The sequence below is a fragment of the Oculina patagonica genome, chromosome 11 (genome assembly GCF_052425735.1).
Source record: "Oculina patagonica isolate OP01 chromosome 11, crgOcupat, whole genome shotgun sequence".
Taxonomy (NCBI): domain Eukaryota; kingdom Metazoa; phylum Cnidaria; class Anthozoa; order Scleractinia; family Oculinidae; genus Oculina; species Oculina patagonica.
In genome coordinates, this window is record NC_135768.1 from 13,669,313 (window position 1) to 13,689,924 (window position 20,612).

At 41.7% G+C, this 20,612-nt stretch overlaps 2 protein-coding genes across 2 annotated transcripts in view; both read right to left on the reverse strand.

The window, feature by feature from the left end:
- LOC144630295 (uncharacterized) overlaps positions 1 to 2,078 on the reverse strand; it is a 63,708-nt gene extending 61,630 nt beyond the window's left edge. The window contains exons 1-3 of the mRNA XM_078488626.1: positions 2,052 to 2,078; positions 1,253 to 1,367; positions 1 to 302 (exon numbers count right to left, since the gene is read on the reverse strand). The exon at positions 1 to 302 is cut by the window's left edge and continues 58 nt beyond it. Coding sequence (XP_078344752.1) covers positions 1 to 302; positions 1,253 to 1,274 — 324 coding nt within the window. The 5' untranslated portion in view covers positions 1,275 to 1,367; positions 2,052 to 2,078. The remainder of the gene's footprint in view (positions 303 to 1,252; positions 1,368 to 2,051) is intronic.
- Positions 1,941 to 18,192, reverse strand: LOC144629648 (uncharacterized). Its single transcript, XM_078487878.1, has 10 exons — positions 18,118 to 18,192; positions 16,615 to 16,771; positions 15,959 to 16,131; positions 8,401 to 9,033; positions 7,524 to 7,752; positions 6,519 to 6,874; positions 5,955 to 6,185; positions 4,441 to 4,671; positions 2,945 to 3,265; positions 1,941 to 2,359 (listed from the first exon to the last, which is right to left on the reverse strand). Exons 4-10 carry the CDS (start codon positions 8,633 to 8,635, stop codon positions 1,941 to 1,943), a joined length of 2,022 nt encoding a protein of 673 aa, XP_078344004.1. The 5' UTR covers positions 8,636 to 9,033; positions 15,959 to 16,131; positions 16,615 to 16,771; positions 18,118 to 18,192.
- Positions 18,193 to 20,612: the final 2,420 nt, after the last annotated feature.

Consider the following 20,612-nt stretch of genomic DNA (forward strand, 5'->3'; position numbering starts at 1 on the left):
TTTAATCCTGACGCAATCTTGCAGGTCATCGGTAGGGAAGCCGTCGGCCCAGATTACGTAAACAGGTTGAGTTCCATCGTCAATCCAGTTAAACTGGTTATTCGCAATGTCTCTGAGTCCTATCCATCGCTTTATCAAGGCGTTGGTTTTGAAAACGAATTCATTCTCTTCCACGGATCCAATGTTTACCAAGTTTGCGGATGACTGTTGACAGTACGATTGAGCTTCATCCCAGGACATTAGAGATGACGAGAAAAAATAACAAGAACCTTGGAAGTACTCCCAGCCAGGAGGGCAGTACTCTGTTTAGAGAGAGAGAAAAGTTCTCTTGACTGGCAAAACACTGTTTTAATTATTTTATCTTGGTTTTCACAAGCGAGAGAAGGCTTAACATTAACACAGCCCTTAGAATGGAATGGACAACAGGAATATGCATAACCGTTGTTTTTCTTGGGGGCGATTTTATACGGGATTTTTTTTTCGCACACGACTTTTGTAGAGCGCCCTGCTTGCTTCTTGCAAAACTCATAATTATACTACTTTTATCACAAAACATTGTACGAAGCTACGACTGTCGTAGAGTTTTAAAACATGTTTCAAAATCGAAGGATATTTTTCGTCTCGTACACGACACCGACAAGCAATGTTAAATTTATTATGCCCCGGATGAAAGTGTTTCTGGACTGTAAAACAACGGATATTTTTGAACGCATTCTTCAATTTTCAGACATGATAATATTGTAAAAAGTGGTATCTAAAATGATTTAAATTGAAAGCGAATTACATCAATGGTAGAATTTGCCCCAGGGTGACAACGTTGCTCTTACGCTCGAACTGAGAGGTCGACTTGAAGCAGGTCTTAGTTAATACCGTTATTTTCCCAAAATTATATCAGTTTTCCAATGACTCAGTTGTGCAAAACGTTTTTTTTTCGATGCATTTACACAAAAACGAGACACTACTTACTGTACAGAAACACGACTTACAAAAACTACTTGAATAAGAGATAATTAAATTACATAGACGTTCACAAAAGTAAATGCAACCAATAATAATTACAGCTAAAACTAGCGCTATGATTTAACTGTGTAAAACTCTAAAGAGGTATTATTTTGACATAACATTTATTTCAGCCTGCTCTATAACTTGATAGTTTTCCGATGTTTTTCATGCAAACAAACAGTTTTTGTAACACTGATGAAAACCACTTAAATTAAAGATCAGAAACTGTCCATGCATACACAGAACTCACCTTGTAATATTCCTACTCTCATACAAGATGTTGAGTGCCACGCCTTCACTGTAAATCGTACATACCGTGCTTCGTAATGCGATGGGTAAAAATAATCCACCGATCCGGTTGAAATCTGTGTAAAAGGATGATAGCTAGTTAATTGTATCTTCCGTGCCCAAATGTGGAATTAGCCAATCAGAAACCTTGTCTACGGCCTTGATTTCCTGCGATTTTAAGTCACTGACCTGATATCTTGGAATTTTTTGGCCGCATTAGGGTGTTATTACGGTAAATACCTAATCGTAACTTGTTGGAACGTTTAGACGAAATAAAAAAGTATTAAAAAGGATGACCAGAGGAGAAATTGCCTTTTCTTGTATCGGCCTTTAAATGAAAAGCTGGGTGCAAACAAACGACGGAGTCACAAGGTCAGGTTTTAAAGTTTTAAATAGAAAAAGGGCGGTTTTTGACTCTATTAAAAGCACGATAAAAATAAATCGGTTGTCAAAATTAATCACAAAATGTTATTCAACTGGATTTTAACGCCGTTAACCATAGTAGAGGGGACTATGGGTACAACATAAAGCTTTAAATAAGTTCTCAATGCATTTAAATGAGAATATGCCGTAATTGGTATAACACCCGCCGAGCTGGATGGCATGCATTGTTATTAAGGCAAAAGACATCATCTAACACAGAGAAATGTTTAGCTTGATTTGTTTAAGTAGTTTGTTTCGGAGGCTTTCTCTTCTATTGCCATCCAGTAAAGTAGATTTGGTGCGTGCCAGTTTGTTCCAAAACGGCTCATTATACAAACCGTTTCAAATAGCCACGTGCCATCAGAGGCACCATCCACGCGAAGGCTGATGGTATATTCAGTAACTTTACTGTTTGAGTCATGTGCTCCTTGCACGACTACTCCATATATGGTCTGGTCTGACCCCAGGTCCAATTCGAGCCATTCGTCAGCTCGATTGTAATAAGAACACCATGAACCTTGTTTGTTGTTCAAAATGGCGTGTTTTGGTCGCCCGATTGCACTGGTATCGTCCAGGCTGTAGCTTGCTGTTAATTGAGAGTCAGGGATTGTTTCTTGTGAGCTTACACCAAGTGCATTCATCGGAACTGTTAAGAAATGCACAACATGTTGTTATAGGAAACAGCAAAGGAAGCTGTCGGTGCTTACCATTTGGCCATAAGGATCCTAGAAAGCCTGTCCTCTTTTTCCAGTTTAAATGGAATGCGAAAAATTTTCGTGTCGTTATTTAATTGTGGTAATAGGTGCAGAGGGGGCTGAACTTATTCCTGCCCCTTCTATATAATTGCAAAATGTTACACATGCAATGTTGGAAAATCTTTTTCTTTTTCTCCCGTGTCCCGCTTCCAATTCTCTCTTTTTTCGCCTCCTAAAGATTTCCCGCCCTCTCCATCCGCGCCACACTTACTTTGCCCGATTTTCTTGCCATTTATTTTCTCTTGATAAATCCCCGTAGTTTTTGTTGTCAAGGTAAATGGTTACACCGTCATCACGTTTGATTTTTCACGGCATATTTTTTAAAAACCATTTATTACAGTGCCGTGACCAGTGAGACGAAAATTCTTACCGAGCGCAATATCTTTAGATTAAAAAATAACCACTTCTTTCTTAAAGGAAACTGAAAAAATAAATCAATTCGAAATTTCCCCAACTTCTTTCAACTGCCATTCTACCTTCATAATAGAACGCTTCCAAATCATCTACCAGAAACTTCTTACTGCCGGCTAACAGGTAATCTTGCTCATCTGATGTGAGGGACAGTTGACTTGGGAACTCATAGGAGCTGTCAAGATCGGAAAATGATTCCGCAAACGAAGTTGGTTGAGTGTGAATAATAATATCATCGTCACCAAAAATGGGACCAAACTGGCTCTGTTGCTTAGCTGCCTTGTCGAATTTGTCGCTTTTGAGATTCATTTTAAAAGGTGGCAATCGACGTAAATTCGCCAAGCTGAAGATGAACGCTTTTGAGCTTTGTATAAATCCATCGTTACCTATTAAAAACAAATAAAACAGATTACATCACTTTAAATATAGTGAGAACAACTGGGCATTATTTTTTTTTGTAGAATTGTCGTACAAGTACGATTCGTGAATCGTTTTCGTTTTTGACAATAATTTAAAGTTTATAGCTCAAGCACTTTTGAAGTTATTGTGTCACTTAGAACGCGGTGACCAAATGGTTAGCATTCTGGACTCCGGGTTCGAGCCCTGGCCGGGCTGAAAGTGTTATGGTCTCGTTTTTGACAATAATTTAAAGTTTATAGCTCAAGCACTTTTGAAGTTATTGTGTCACTTAGAACGCGGTGACCAAATGGTTAGCATTCTGGACTCCGGGTTCGAGCCCTGACCGGGCTGAAAGTGTTATGGTCTTGGGCGAGACACTTTACTCTCAAAGTGCCTCTCTCCACCCAGGTGTATAAATTGGTAACGGCGAATTTAATCCTGCGGGTATCCTGCGGGTATCCTGCGGGTATCCCGTTTGACTGGCATCCATCCAGGGAGGAGTAGAAATTCTCCTACTCACTAATGCTACGGACACTGGGATAACCTCTGACCTATAGAGCTAGTGGGCCACTTTGCTCGAACGCAGGCTTTGCAGTTTTCCATCAACCGCATCCGAAAATGCGGAATCCGTATGACATATTCGGAGGAACGATTATCAGACACAACGCCTATAAGTTATCATAGAAAAAAGTTCTTTTTTGAATCGACTATTGTATTTAGTAAAGTTATGTTATTCTTAATTGCCACAAAAAATAAAGACCAGAAGGAATGAGAATATAAATTCTTTTGTTTATTCTTTATACACTGTGAGGTTGCTTGAAGCTGGTCCGCAGAAGTCAGTTTCTACCGAAATGTTCTAAGGCTCCATTGATTTAAAACAATAAATACCCTTGTAAAATTCATTAACTATTCATGAGGGTGCAAACCAATCCCAGCACAGTATTCAGATCACATGTAAACAACTGTAAACCCCAATACAAATCAAACAATGGAATTAACTTTTGATACAAACTCCTGCTCAGCTAGTTAGTACTCATAAACTTTTGATACAGAACGCTACCGAATCGCACAAAATATTCGCATCCGATCTGTATGGCCGTTTACAATAAAAACGCCCATACAGATCACCCGCTCTTATTTTATTTACTACTTAAACACTTACCTCCCCAGCTTTTGTCCAAAAACCCACCAAATATATTCTGCTGCACTCGGATGAGTATCACAGTCGGTCCTTTCCCGTCGCATGCGGAGTGAAAGTCGTGACCCTGCCAATCTGGAATAGCCCTAAAGCAGCGAAGCCATTTTCCCTCTTTCGGAAGGACAGCGTCCAGCCATGTTCCCAGAATATTATCATGTTCGTCTTTGAAGCCAGGGATATTTGAAATAAAACGTGCTGTAACGTAATAAGTTTATAGTAGCAGGGATGTAACTAGCAAGAGGCAAAACGAGCCACTTGCCCCGTCTTGATTTTAACCCAAAAATTAGAAACAAAATATGTTTAATTGAGGAAAATAATCCCCAGTTGAACAAGATCGACTATTTTCAAGAAAAACCTTATGAAAAATGTTAAGGAACGAGTTTCAGAGCTTCTAGTTTTCCAAATTTTCTGGAGGGCATGTCCCCAAAACACTGGTCAATGAGCGTGTCAAATGAGGAGGTCAGAAGACAGGGTATAACTTGCACCATCAGTGAACAGATAAGGAGGCGAAGGTGGCGTTGGTTAGGGCATGTACTGCACATGGACCACCAACAGGATCCGCGCATTGCTCTAACCTGGGCACCAGAGGAAAAGAAGAGCAGAGGGCAGCCTAAAGAGACATGGAGGAGAAAAGTGGAGGGAGAAAGACAGAAGATGGGTTTTGCCACCTGGAAGCAGTCGAAGCGGAAGCAGTCAACAGAGCGAGAGACAGCGGAATGGAGAAAAAAATTAATGGCCCTATTCTCCCAGAGGAGACAGAGGATTAAGAAGATGCCCCCAAAACCTCCTAGCAAGATGTTGCCTCGTCTATGCCAAAGGTCTGGTTACGGCCCGGGGTAGGTACAATGTGTTTCTTGTCGCTTGCTCTTGGCCGACCGGAAATACGTACTGTAAGTGTATAAGTGGGTATGGTATCCTTTTCCTTATTTAATCTTGTTTCTGATCAAGTAATTTTAGCCTGTTCGGTTTTTACGCTTGCTAAATGTCACATCGTTTTTAAAAAAATCATCCTTATTAAAAAAGGATCTGTATAAAAGGTTTGTTCCTCAACGTGGTCCCCGGCGAAAGGATCCTATCATTCATATATAAATTAATGAAAGATCATTGACACGCCGAGAAACAATGTCACTTCTTTAAGAATTGGCAAGCCACACAACTTCACACTACAACAACAGACAAAACTGTTGGGTAGCTTAGCACTTGTGTTCTTCCCGTCAGAGCCCCTCCCTCCCCTATTCAATGTTGAGCTTATAGCAATCTTACTCACACAAGATTGCAAAGTGGAGTTCCAACATTGATAGGGGAGCGGGGAGATCCTAAAACATTACATGATGGTGTTTGCTAATTTGAATTAAAAAATCATTGTAATTGGGCATATTTTTTCAACCTCCCCAACTATTTTTTATCTGTGGTTATAGTTTGACATCACGTATGCTTGAAGCTATTTTAAAAGAAGGCAAAGGAAAAACTGCACTTACGTTTGTGACGTAGCCAGAAACTTAGCGACAGTCCTTGATGACAAAGATTTGGATCACTGAGACATTCTGAATTATAATCACCAACATCAAGAGCATCGAAAGCTGTTATGCTCCCCACACCCTTCAGTGAGTCCCAGCTTTCGGTTGAAAAAGTTCCTTTTTTACCGGAAACACCATCGTACACTCGGGGAAAGTGAACCCATTTTCTTTCAAAATTCCAATGGGATGATTCTGCATGAGAAGTATAATAAAGGGATGGTTAACTTCCAAAATTAACATTATTTATATAAATGTACTTTTTTCTCCCTCCTCTTCAAATCAAAGAGTAAAAGAGCCTTTGTCGCCTTTGTCGCACTGCAGCCTTCAGGGCAGATTGTTTTTAATTTAACTAGCGGTCCAAGTTGCATGGAAGCAAACGTTGTTTGAATGTGCACATTTGATTATAGATAACAAAGATGTTGTTGTTGTTGTTGTTAACGTTGTTGTTCGCTTTGATTGTTTCGGATGCCACAAGAACTTCTTCCAATAATTGCTATTATTATTATTAAGATTTAATCATCTTACCTGAGAAATTACAAAGTGTAGAATTCATTTTCAATACGTTCCCCTTTCGCCATAAATGCACTTCCGGCCATGGCACGACGTTTCCGGTTAGAGACGAACACGCATGTGCTATTTTCTCTATCTGAGAAGCATCGTCGATGTACTTGTCCCACATGTTAAAGCGCGTTAAGGCGCCTTTAAACATCCCAATGAGCAAATAGCCGACATCTGTGCCATAGTTAGGTCCCAGGCCTACTCCTTCCGCATTCTTTAAACTATCGCTGTAAAATGTCCAATTTCCATTACCAGAGGACCTTGTAATGCACATGTGATGCCAGCGCCCATCTGTAATGACGTCATCTTGGACGCTAAAAGTGCTGATAAAATAGCAAAAAGTTTTTAGATTTCAACTGTATTTTTGTCCAATGGGTATGTCAGGGGTGGGAGGGGGTACGGAATTATGGTAGAAGTAACGTCTAAATTTGTACGATACATAAAGATCCTAATTCTACATTAGCCACAGGACGCCCACATAAGCTAACTTGTGTTTTACATTCTTATGGTGAATGCGTAGCATTGCGAATAATCACGAAAAATGTGAAGAAATCCATGCTTATTAAACGTAAATGAATCACGACTGTTTTGCACTGCCGCTCTTGTGGCCCAAAACGGCGAATCCCGGCAACTTGAAGGATTCAATGTTTTCGACTTTTACCGTGAACGTCTAAACAGAGAAGACTTGTTCTCTCTGTAGACGCCTGAGATGATCAAACTAAATGAGTCATAGAGGGAGAGCAAACGGTGAAAGCAAAATCATTGAGGAAAAAAAATACCTTTATACCTTTGCAAACTACCCCTGGAAGGTATTATGCGGATAATTTGCTAAAAGACAATTGACTTCGCAGTTTCTCCTTTTTGAAAAAAAAAAAAACAGAGAGTGCGCGTTAGAGATTAACGGTAATCGAAGAACATATTATTTGAGATATGTTAGGTGGGTGTATATTTAAAAGGAAAACAGTTCCTCACGTAGGGTTATTGTTGACTTGAAATGTGTAGCTATCACCTCCATTGTAGGAAAAACTAACGACGCTTTCATTTTGATAATTATGAAGCGAAAAAACTGTTGACCAGCCTGTTGGTACTTCGGTTTTAAGCCACCAGCAAGCTGCAAAGTCCCTGAGATCGGTGATTCGAGGAAGGAGTATGTAGTCTGATGACTCACCACTGAATATCAGCTCATAATGCCACTCACGTTCTTAAGACAAAAGCAGGAGATTATCATGATCAGGGTAACGGTAGTGAGTAAAAGTAGTAAAAGCTGACTCGCTTGTCAAGGCATTCAGTGGAGGAGTGTGGGTTATAAGCAAAGTTAATAAGTAAAAGGAGTAAAAGCAGAATCATTTATTAATCGTGCGTGCAGTGTGGATATATTATATTGTAGCACCTTTAAAAATTCAGTATTCCTAATCAATGAATCAATGTTGGGGAATTTTATATTCTACACGTGAACGCAATATTGACATTTTTGAAAGGTTTGATACACCATTTAAGTTCATTTTCAGATACAGTGGAACCTCGATTTAACCAACCTCTATATAGCGAAGTCTCGATATAACGAACGATATTCTTCCCCCCAATACAATAATAATAGTAAAACATATAGAAAAAAACCTCTATAAAACAAAACTCTTATGAAAATTTTCTCCCTTCCCCTCTTTGTAGCAAATGTTTTACTTTATGAAATAATGCCCTGCTTCCTCCCCCCTTGCCGTCCCAACCCCGCCCTTCTCCACCTCCCTCCACCTGAGGCCCATGAACTTCAAAAGTGCTCGGTCCTGTAAATAGAGTTAAAAGAAGAGCCTCCTATCTCCCATGCCATCCAAGAACACTTTCAAGACCTTACCTCGAAGGGGCTTTACTTTGATCGCGGATTCCTTGAGGGAATACGTGTGCCCCCTCCAAGCATACCAGTTAATACCCTCGCCGAAAGTATTATCGCCATATTGACCATTTAGATTCGATTTGTGACAACCGTTGTACCACCACGCCCCCATATACTGTTGTGCACAGGAATTAACTGCGTGTAGGTCATTATCTTGATCCTGCGTACTAAACAGCATCCCGTTATGGAGGGCCATGGAATCTCCTGCTGTCCCAGAGAACTCTGTAAGTTGCACAACATACTTTTCGGTTTCTGTGCCCACGTAAAAAGACTCATAAGACGCATGCGCTGTTAGGTTGTCAAAGTCCTTGAGCTCTATTAAAAGTCGTGAATCTTGTGTGGTGATTTTATGGATGTTTTCATTTCCGAGCCAAAACTCCGACACGAAGTCTCCAAATCCTTTTCTGTAATTATTCCAGTCGCGGTAAAAGTCCACAGAACCGTCAAATCTCCGCTGCAAGACGATCCAGCCGCCCCCATTTGTTTGCTGGTCACACCAAGCTGAAATGAAGCCTTGTTCATCTGGATTGATGCCATAAACGGCATTCTCAGTGTACCCCTTATGAAGCAGATCCAAGCAGTCACGTCCATAAACTGAAAATGAACAACAGAATCAGCTACAACAAATTTTCCAAGCCCGTTATGTAGAAAGGCCAAATTACGCCACTTAGGGCGTATTTATTTATCGGAAATAACTTTTTCTTCAGTCAACATTTAACTTTATTCATTAGGCCTTCACAGAGACCGGTTCTTGGTTGGGCTCTAAAAGTGTGTGCCGACAGGCCCAAAAAATGTCTGCGCAATCTAGACTCTTAATATTGTGCAATTAAATGATTGGTTACTGTTCTGTCTCCGGATTTTACCACTGAGACTTGTATAGACATACATTGCACTGTAAATGGATGTACTATTCTCAGCGGTCTTACCCAAGCACTTATATAAGAGAGTTAGCAAATTAGCATGTTGCCATTTTAACTAAGATTGCGTCCGGTACACATCACCGTTCTCTTTCTCGTTTACGTTATGGCTGAACAAGGCGAACAGATTCCCCACGCTCCGGACAACCCCGTTGCAGACGCCATTATTCCTGCTGCTGCTCCGGCTCCTCCTGCAGAAGCCCTTCCTGCAGAGAACGTTCCTGCGGCGAACGCAGAAAATCTCGAGGTATTCTAGTTTTTGTTTTTATACTTTTTTCTTTCGTACGCCGTTTTATTTGGTACTCCACGTGTTTCGCCCTCTTCCCATTCATGTCTCCACGTTGTTTGTTAGCTATACTGTTCCCCCGCTCTACTTTGTAGTTTGTTATTTTACGTTTCGTTTCGCTTTATTATTTTTTGTTGGTTTTGCCGGGGTTTTCGCTATTTTTCGGGCGGAGCTTACGTTTCCTGCTCTCGCCGTTAGCTACTTGGCTTTATTTTGTCTCATGGACGGTTTTGCTTATATTTTTGTGTTGTTTTTAGCGGAACCCAAAAGGTTTTCCCGCTTTCGCCGTGAGCTATTTGGCTTCATTTTGTCTCATGGTTTGTTGTTTTTGCATATGCTTTTGTTTTTTAGCGGAACCTAAAAGGTTTTCCCGCTTGCGCCGTGAGCTAATTGGCCTCTTTTTGTTTCATGGCTTGTTGTTTTGCATATGTTTTTGTTTTTTTAAGCGGAACCCAAAAGGTTTTCACGCTTTTGCCGTGAGCTAATTGGCTTCATTTTGTCTCATGGCTTGTTGTTTTGCATATGCTTTGTCAGTTGTTTATAGCGGAACCCAAAAGGTTTTCCCGCTTTCGCCGTGAGCTATTGGCTTTATTTTATCTCATGGCTCGTTGTTTTTGCATATGCAGTTTGCTATTGTTTTAGCGGAGCCCAAAAGGTTTTCCCGCTTGCGCCGTGAGCTAATTGGCCTCTTTTTGTCTCATGGCTTGTTGTTTTGCATATATTTTTTGTTTTTTAGCGGAACCCAAAAGGTTTTCCCGCTTTTGCCGTCTGCTAATTGGCTTCATTTTGTCTCATGGCTTGTTGTTTTGCATATGCTTTGTCAGTTGTTTATAGCGGAACCCAAAAGGTTTTCCCGCTTTCGCCGTGAGCTATTGGCTTTATTTTATCTCATGGCTCGTTGTTTTTGCATATGCAGTTGGCTATTGTTTTAGCGGAGCCCAAAAGGCTTTCCCGCTTTCGTCGTGAGCCAATTGCTTCTTTTTGTCTCATGGCTTCTTGTTTTTGCTTATGCTTTGTTTGTTGTTTCTTTAGCGGAACCCCAAGGGTTTTTCCGCCTTTGCCGTGAGCTATTTGCTTTATTTTATTTCATGGCTTGTTGTTTTGCATATGCACTTTTGCTATTTTTTGAGCGGAGCCCAAAAGGTTTTCCCGCTTTCGCCGTGAGCTAATTGGTTTTGTTTTGTCTCGTGGCTTGTCGTTTGACATATACTTTTTCTGTAGTTTAGCGGAATCCGATAGGTTTCCCGCTTTCGCCGTGAGCTAATTGGCCTCATTTTGTCTCAACATTTATTTTTTGTTCATGCAATTTTGCTTTTGTTTTGAGCGGAGCCCAAAAGATTTTCCACTTTCGATGTGAGCTAGTTGGCCTTATTTCGTCTCATGGTTCGTTGTTTCGCATACCGTATTTACTCGAATAAGCGCCGCCCCCGAATAACCGCCGCCCTCGAATAAGCGCCGCATTTGAGTCAAAAAAATTAATAAGCGCCGCCCCCGAATAAGCGCCGCAGTCCCGATGCGGCGTTTATTTGAAAATTTCATTTAACTTTAAACGGCACTACAAAGCAACTCTAAAACAAGCTTGAACATTTCTTTGCATCAAAAGCGATGTTTCGCAGTTATGAGTGAGTGTGAGTGATTGTTTTATCGCTCTCCCATTAGTTTTTCTATTCAACACTCTTACAATACGTAGTTCTGTAAATGTTGTGAAGGCTGCAAACTTTGCCACGACAGCTAGCGCCACTTCTGTCTCAGCAAGAGACAAATACTGACCATCAAATCGCTCTTTCAATAACTGTAAAAGATAAGATTTGTGGCGTCCAATTTATAGCGCCGCCCTCAATAGCGCCGCCCCGAATAAGCGCCGCCTGAAGCGTAATTTAAGCGCCGCGGCGCATCGAGTAAATACGGTTCTTTTTTTGTTCTTTGTTTTCGTGTGTATTGGCCTATGATATTTTATTTTGCTTTTGCGGAGTTTATCTTTCTTGCCACGTAGCCTAGATCTTATGTGTTTTTTTTGTTTTGTCATTATTTTACGCTGAGCCCACAAGGGCCTGCTTTGCCGTATGTGCGATTTTCGTCTAGCTTTTTTTTTGTTTTCTGTTTGCATATTTAGTTTTTGTTGCCTTGTTTTATTGTTTTTTGTTTTTTATTTTTGGGTGTTTTATTTTATTCACCCCTTGGCATACTATTTTTAATTATCCGCTTTGTTTTCCATTTGCATTTTACCGTTAGCTGCCCGTTACTTTAACGAATTCAAGCTCTGGAGAACCGCCAGAAGACTAACGTCGAAAGTGGTTTAACTAACCTTTCAGGCTACGGTTTACGGCGAAAGCCAGATTTCGATAAGTACGCTGCCCTAACATTGGCTGAAGACCTTGTGGTGGTGGCCCAGGACTCGAAACATGAAAAGGCGACTTTTTTGTCGGCGGCTACCCGTGCCCTGAGGGATCGTCTTGATAAACCCGTAGAAGAATTCCATGCTTACTTTTTGGCCCTCTTTTAGATAAGGATCACTCCAGGGTTTTGGATTCGATTGCAAAGGTCGAAGTCCCTCCGAGCATCCGCTCCAGCCTCCACCTCTTCTTCTTCGACGGCTCGTTCTAATTTCAAGAACGCTCGTTTGGTTTGTCATTTTTGCAGAATCCCCGGCCACACCTCTCCGTTCTGTTTCAGAAGCTTCGGGGCCTGCAAGGGGCAGGTTCAATCCATATCCCCGAACCCCCGTTCTAGGGACAATTCCAACCCCCAATGACCCCTAGTTTTTTGTTTTTTGGCTTTTCGTTTATTTCCGTAGACATTCATTTATTTTTTGCACCTACTTTGAATAAATGAAGCTCTATTTTGTCGTTATATTTTATTGTTTTTCCTTTATGTTTTTGCCCATGCGCTGCGTTTTTTCTTTTCCGTTCTCTTTTCTTTTCCGTTTCCCTCCTTTCCCGCTCTGGTTGGCAGTTTTATAAGGGAATCTCATTCCCTCTCGGATTACTAAGGCATAAAACCGCCACCCCTTGAGCCGCGCCCCTTATCGCGCTCATCCTTGCGTTTTCCTCCCTTGCAGCCTCCTGCGAAGCGTGTCAAAGTTTGCAATCCGCCTTCGCCCAGTTCCCAGCTGGCCTGTTTGCCGCAGAATTCTATCCGCTGGGTTGCTTCTGATGGTGATCCTCTCTCCGCGGCTCAAGGGTGGTGCCTCTAATGCGCACATTACTGATAGCTTTAAATCCGTTTTGACGCTCCATGTTAGCAGATGTCTCCATGCTGGCCTTCAGGGACCCAGAGTCTTGTAGCAGGAAATCGCCATTTCATTACGGATTTTGGGAGTTCATAGCCCGTTCCGCTCCGTGCGATTTGGCCAATACCGTTTTGAGCTGGATTAGAGACTTTGTGAACATTTTTGACTTTTTTAGGCCCTTTAGGGGGCACTTTAAAGGGGAGTTTTTTGATTCTGATGTCCCTCCGGCTCGAATGTTTGCTAATAACCCATCCTGTGAATCGTTCGTAGATTTCATTAATGATTCTATAACCGCTGGCTTAAAATCGGGAGCCATCTCCCTCTGGGGTAAAGTGGGCGATTCCCCTCCTTATTTAGTCATGCCCCTACTGAGAACCTTCGAAACCGCGGTTATGTCGCGACAATCGTTTCCTCGATTTTGGATAATGGATACCCCTTTTCGTCTTGATAACCTCTCCATGATTCCCACGTATGTCTCCAAAGGCTCCTTTCAATCTGTTTGCGATGATAAATCGGGCTACCATCACATCCTTCTCTCTCCCGACAGTAGGAAGTTCTTGGTTTTCAGTGGAACGGTACTATGTCAGTAACGCGATCCCTTCGGTTGGAAGTCCTCCGCATATATATATATATATTATCATTCCACAGCTTTAGCCTCGCTTTTTTCGCTCTATAGGGATTCCATGCTTGCTTTATATAGACGATCGCCACACCGGCGAGATCAGTTTTGGCCGAGTTACCCCTGTTTATGCTGCCCTGTCTCAGATCGGAGCGTGCCTCGCCAGGGCCTCTTCCGCGATTTTCATTGTGTGTTATACTCTTCGTTGCTGGTATTATGTCCAAAAGTCCATCTGGTCCCTAGGCAGTGTCCTTCTGTTTCATCGACTGTCCGTCAAGCCACCCTAGAGGAAAAAAGACTCAAGTTTTTGCTCTTACGGAGTTTTTTTATCGTCTACGACGGTGATGTAAAACCTTACAGCGTTTCGCCGGGAAGTGCATTTCTTTCTCATACGCGGTCCCAGGCGCGCTGTTCACTTATGAGGTCAACTTGCGATTTCTAAAGGTCTTCGTTCTTCGCGTCCTCTCAAGGTTTCGCTATCAGAGGAAATCGGACACTGGACTTTTCTTAGGAGTGGCAGGGCTGCCTTCCCTGGCTTACGGAGTTCCACACTCAAATCCAGCTCGCGTCCGACGCTTCTTCTTTTGCTTGGGGTGGAGTTCTTGTCCTTTCTCTGAGCCGATTTCCATCCACGATTTTTGCCCCCCTCGGATTTAGAGCACAGTATCGTGTGGAGGAAACCTAGCCTTGTAAACGTTTTGAGGCCTCTCCGACCTGTGCAGGGTCGTCGTGTTGACCTTACTGATAGTCAGACCCTATACAACGAACCGTCAAGGACTAGTCTCACCAGCTTTCTGACGCTCAAAGAAACTTTTGCTTTCACTAGTTACTTTTTTCAGTTGAACCTCTTTTATGTCCCATCGGCTTTCAACCCGGCTGATCCGCCGTCGCGTTCTTTATCGCTTCAAGATTCTAAACTTTCTGGCGATTCCTGGCGTCGTATCCAGTCTGAGTTCGGGCCCCATTCCGCCGACCTCATGGCCCTCCCCTCCAATGCGCAAGTTTCCTTGGACGGCTCCCCCCTCCCCTTTTTTTCTCCGTATCCTGTTGCTGGTTCTGCTGGAGTGAATTTGTTTGCTCAGTCTCCCTCTCTGCTTCCAGCCATCTTTTCTAATCCTTACGCGTTTCCCCCTATTTCCCAGGTTTATCGTTAGGCAACCCTGCCTCCGACGACTTGGTCAGCAGTACCTAAGTCTGTAACACAAGAACAGCTCCAGGCTAGAATCACGCCTAAACAAGCCACCCCTCTTTTTGTCGACAAGTTGGCCTCGCTCTCCTATTTTCTCGAAAAGCGCCTCCTATCAACCCTCTACGCCAACAGAGTTTTTATAGTTGCCAGGGATCAGGCTTTCTTCAAAATTTGTTCTTTAGTGGTGATAGGAGTGGTGACTTGGGACAGATTAAAACAATGGAAATTGCCCGTTTCCCAAGCGATGACGGTTTTTTGTTTAACCACTATGGGGTAAAACCCTTAGAGATGGAAGTTCCAACCTTTTCGGTATGCGTTGTCATCCAAATCCCTATATGCCCGGTTAGGGCTATGAAAATTTTTTCCCAGAATATGGTGTGGACTTGCGTCACGGCTATCTTTTCCGTCCTACGTCTCCGCAAGGCAGCGTTTTAGATAAACCTTTCTTATCTTCCACTGCCGAGTCTCGCTTGAAGTTCTACCTGGGGCAAGCTAAAATCGATGAGGGAGAGACGCTGCATAGCTTTAGAAGTGGTTGCGCCTGACTCTAGCTTTTTCTGGCTCCCCTCTCGCGGATATTATGTGCCACGTGGGCTGGAAGAGCTCCTCTAGAGCCTCCTATTATATGAAGCTCGCCGACGTTTTGCGAGCTGGAGCCCCTGCAGACGCGCTTACGAGTGCTTCGCTCCCAGTTATTGAGTCCTCCAAGATTAACAAGGATCGACCAAGTCAGCCTCCTTTGAAGCGCCTTGTTTCCTCTGTTTCCAAAGAATAAATTATACTTGTTGTTCGGCTTTTGTATTTCTCTATTTTTAGTGTCGGGCTGGGTTTGTTTTTCTGTTGGGGTTTTCCCTTCTCCTTGTGAGTTTTTCCTTTTGAGTTTTGGGTGTTTTGGCGGTTTTTTGGTGTCTTATTAGGTTTTATTCTGTGTTTCTCGCATCCGTTTTGCGAGGCAGATCGCCCATAACTCAATATAAGGGCAGGTGAGACCGGTGAGAATAGAATACTACGCCCGAAGGGGGGCGGGGTCTCTCCCTATAGTGGACTATACGAGGAGGCTCCACCCGAAAGGAGTAGCCTTATCCACTCTTTGTACAACTGCGTCCTAGAGTGTGCAGGTATTAAAACAGTCACGTTTCAGGAAAACACCAACACTCGTTTGGGGTTATCCTCGAAACATCGGAATATTTTTAGACCGTAATTTCAGCATTCCATATATTTTTTGATTATGCGTCATTTTATTTGAGTCCGACCCAGCAGATAACTATTTTGTACTCACCAAGTGGAACAGCAGTGAAAACCAAGTGAAATCCTCTGTATACCGTATTGGTGTCTGAGCGAAATTTCAACTTTGCATATTGACCAATTACAAGAACTGTATGCCCAGTCGTCTCTCCACAATAATGCCCAAATAGATGGTTGGTGTCATTTTTAATTTCCACGTAGTCAAACCTACAGCGCAAAACAGATAAAGTAAAATACACAATTCCCGCAGAAAATACAAATTTTCTGACGCTAATAGTGCATGGTTTACATTGTTTTTTATGTTTCTGTTTTGTTTATTCCGTGAACAAAATCTCCGCTTTGATTGGCAATTTCATCGCGTTGCCCGTTGCATAAAATCTTTTATATATTTTTTGATTATTGTATTTTAATTATTGTCATGCGCTTTTTACATAGCCTCTGGCTCGGATAGAGAGGGCAACCCCCCCGCTAATTTATAATATTTTTATTTACATCTGACGTTGTTTCTTCTAAGAAAGTGAAATAAGCTCCAAGTGAGGAGCACCTCTTAAGCAAATAGTAAAAGGGTGGGTTAAAAATGAACAACTAAAACTTGTATTTCTTGACCTTCAAATTCTGTGTAGACATCATTAAAGAATCTTATTGACCCAGATATACGTATAAGTTGCATGGCCTCAGTAAATTATTCACCTGCAATCGGACACAAACTCTAGTCGAAAATCAACAAAGGAAATGTTCAAGGCCGTGCCACTCGGAATTGGAACGTGATAAACGCACACCAAATTAATAGGGTAGTTATTAGGATATCCAGGACTTTTCAGTGTGTTTTCTACCACTGAGCCACACGCTATAAAAGAAAAAGTGCAAAATTAGAAGAATTTTTTAATTTTTATTTTCTATAGATAAAAAGTGAATTTACGCGTTTGTTTTGCCTTAGACTTTAGAAGGTAGACATACCTTACTATGGGAAATTAACGATACATGTTATTAACGCGAATTTCAAAAATTAGCGTTAATTTTATTTATTTGAACTCGTTAATTCAAAGCATTTAACCAGAACTTTTCGTAACTTGGCGTTAATTTTGTCCGCGTTGTTAAAATGCTTCGTTATATTCTATAATAAGGTAAGTCCCGAAAGGGGCGGGGGAGGAGGAGGGGGGGGGGGGGTTATGCCGCATGGGCTTATATTTAGTTATAAGCCGGCCTATTGCACGGCTTGTTTTGTGTTTACGTTGTTAGAGAATGCTCAGAGCAACTTAAACTACGACTAGGACTTGTTTTGAGTTTTATATTTATATGTTTAAAGAGTTTTACTCTTTGGTATTCTTGTATGCACGAATAAAATTCAGTCACAGTAATTCTGCCCAAAAAGAAACAAAAAATGTTTAAATGCACATTTCCATCCCAAAATAAGGAACTCCCCCCCCCTCCCCGTATATAATCCCTCCCCGAAAATAAGCCAGCCTGAGAGGCAGGTTGAGCAGATATCAGCACAAGGCGCATTTTTGGAATTTTTCAGTTTTCCCACATAAGCGTGTCGGGGATGATCGTGATACCTGTCAAGAATTCGAACCACAGCCAAAAACTAGATTCTGGCAACTCTTAAGGCTGGTTCTCATCTAATCGCCCCGATCGTTTCTATCGCCTCTGTCACTTCAAAAAGATCTCTTGCGATCGGGGCGATTACATGAAAACAATACACAGACGATGTGTTAGTTTCACAAGGTATTGTGGTTAAATGTACAGCCGCCATCTTTTCCTGTACGGTGGATTACGTGACCAAAATGGCGTCTATGGCCTGTACAACAATTAAAGCTAAGAAGAACAAACTCCGGCAAGATTATAGATGTTAACAATAATTTCTTAAGAAGGAATTGAGGGTCTCAATGGGGTGGCGGCCTTTACGGGAATTTTGGCCTTTTTACGCCTAACGGTTAATTTATTTCCATTACGGTGAATAGAAAATAAAAATTAGTTTCCATTGTTTTTGAAAGTTAAAAATAAATTTCCATTATTGAAAACGTATTTTAGGTCCTTGGACCATTCTAACGGCTAACGGTTAAAATTTTCCAGTTTTTACGCCCAACAGCTAAATTTGTGGGCGTTTTACGGTTAACAGCTAAACCCATTGAGACCCTCGGAATTGAGATGGCGTAAAAATTGATGTACCTGTTGAGTGAAAACATTTGTTACCTCTTTCGCAGTTGTCTCCTTGAAATCCCTCAGCACATTGACAACTGTAACTACTAGCACCAGTAACTGTACAGGTCCCTCCATTTTGGCATGGGGAATTGCTGCAGGAATTTACTGCATGAAAGGGCATAAAACTTTTTTTTAGAGAATTGGTTATTTAAATAACACTATTCACATTTATTTCGCCGCATCGCAACTCGGTAAATATCCACTTCTAGCCACCGACACTGAGGTGAATAGTTGTTTAAGTATATACTAAAACAGTGAGATAATATAAGCCCCCGAAAGGATGTTTTTGACTAGTTTATTCCGGTCAAAGATGACAATTCTCTCGCGCGCGTTGCTCGGAGGTGAATAGCAAAGGATATTCGGAGTTTGAGTGGGCAATCAGCGCGCGCCAAAAGCGCTATCCACTGTTTTAGTATACACTAAAGCGAAATATTGCTTAGTATATTTTACTAGTGTTGTCACAAGAGTAGACAACATGGAACGTGCACCGATGGTAACATATAAAAGTGAAGTGGAGTGATACCAGTTACGGCAAGGTTAATTGGGTCTTCACTGCGTACGCAAGTTAGCTATATTTTATCATGTATTGTGGACTGCAATGTACAGCGTCGGTCATCATTCTCCATATGAAAATGATCACTTACAGTTTGTAACAATAACCTGGCAACTAACAAAATATATTCCTCTGGTCGAGTTTTTCGTCAGATCGGATAACTCGATGTTTACAATAAATATCTACTGCACAGTATCAGTAAGATCTTAGTTTGGAATGCCACTATCGAGAAAGGTAGGTCACGGGCATACCTCAGTGACCCGGGTGTTAATAATTCTTGGGCTTTTCCGTTTTCAGCGAAAAGTAAACGACACAACTTCAATTGATTCAGAGTAACAAAGTCTTGATATGGTCGATATTTTTAAATATCCTTCTGTCCACTTGCAAATTACAAAAGGCAAATGTGTAAATGTATAAAATGAACTATACAGCGGAGCACGCGTTCACGAACCTTTACAGGTACGGCTCGTGTAAAATTGGTCAAATTTCACGGCACTTTCGGAATTTTTTGCGTCTTTTCGACATATTTTGCATCAACTTGAAAAAAAAAAAACGTATACCATTTACACCCCTCATTAAAAGTTCTGCCGCACGTACACGTGCCATTTCGTACTCATAATTTTATTAGAATAACTGCACGTAAGCTACGCCCCAAATTAGAAGTGAAGAAGTGTATAATTTCAACATCTTCAATTCAGTAAAAGAAGTTACTTACTTACTTATCCTCATCGGGCCCATGAGGACTCTTGAGGAAAGAAGTACACAGTTGCAAAACTCATTGCAAAAATATTGCAACATCTTTACGCACTTAAGTCTTCTCCAACAATTTTGCTGAAGCTTGGTTAGGTTATGTATTAGGTCAAAAAAGAAAAAGATTCCAGAAATTAAGCACAAACTCAGCAAAATGTTTCACTGGGTATAACTTATTCAAAACTTGGGGTCCGCTTAAGTTCTAATAGCACCAGTACTTTCATATTATAACGGAACGATTGGTGAACGTTTTCTCAAGGTTTCACAGTCATCGTGTCAAAGCCGAAGAACATATGACCCAAAGTTTGTCATGGGAGAGCGCGCCCAAGATAACTTTGGAGTCACCTTAAAAACAAGTGAATTTTGTACTTACCAAACTGGGAAAATATGGATATAATCAATACATATAAGAGAACGGCCTGCAAGAAAAGAGAAGTGAATTGTTGAAATGTGACTGTCGCAAAATGTGTTTGCTAATTAAGGCTGGTTTTCATTTGATCGCCCCGATCGTTTCTATCGCCTCTGTCGCTTCAAGAAGTTTGTTTGCGATCGGGGCGATCATATGAGAACATTGAGGCTGGTTCTCATATGATCGCCCCGATCGTTTCTATCGCTTCTGTCGCTTGCAAATTCTATAAGACGATCGTAGGCGATCGAAACGATTGGAAGCGATCGGGGGTTCTCGTAAATCGCCCAGATCGTTTGGTACATGCAAAGTGCCCGGTTAAAGATCGTTAAGGCTGGTTCTCATATGATCGCCCCGATCGTCTCTGTCGCTTCTGTCGTTTGCAAATTCTGAGGCGATCGAAGCGATTAGAAGCGATCAGAAAGTTCTCATATGATCGCCCCGATCGTCTGGTATATGCAAAATAGGGTTTATCAAACAAGATAATAATTTATGATCTTTCTTTGTTCCCGCATATGAATATTCGATTTTATTCCGATCGACGCACGTGTGTTTTTTCAAAACTCCGATATCGCTTATGGCAGCCTTCGATGCAAAGGCCAACCTTGTGGCCTCCTATCTTCTCGTTATTGCCGTTTTACACGGAAGACGCAAAAGGGAGGCCAAACGGAAACGTAGTTCTGGGTAATACTGATGCACCATGGGACAGTTTGGATCGCTTCGATTGTCTCCCTCTGTGCCCCGATAGAACACAGGCGATCGAAGCGATCGCGATCG

Excerpts from the sequence above, each read along its gene's own strand:
- LOC144629648 (XM_078487878.1), bottom strand. The coding sequence starts at position 8,635 with ATGGCCCTCCATAACGGGATGCTGTTTAGTACGCAGGATCAAGATAAT. Across the intron at positions 6,875-7,523 it reads CAAGTCAACAATAACCCTAC|CACTTTTAGCGTCCAAGATG; the intron begins GTGAGGAACTGT and ends CTATTTTATCAG. Across the intron at positions 4,672-5,954 it reads TTTCTGGCTACGTCACAAAC|CACGTTTTATTTCAAATATC; the intron begins GTAAGTGCAGTT and ends ATTACGTTACAG.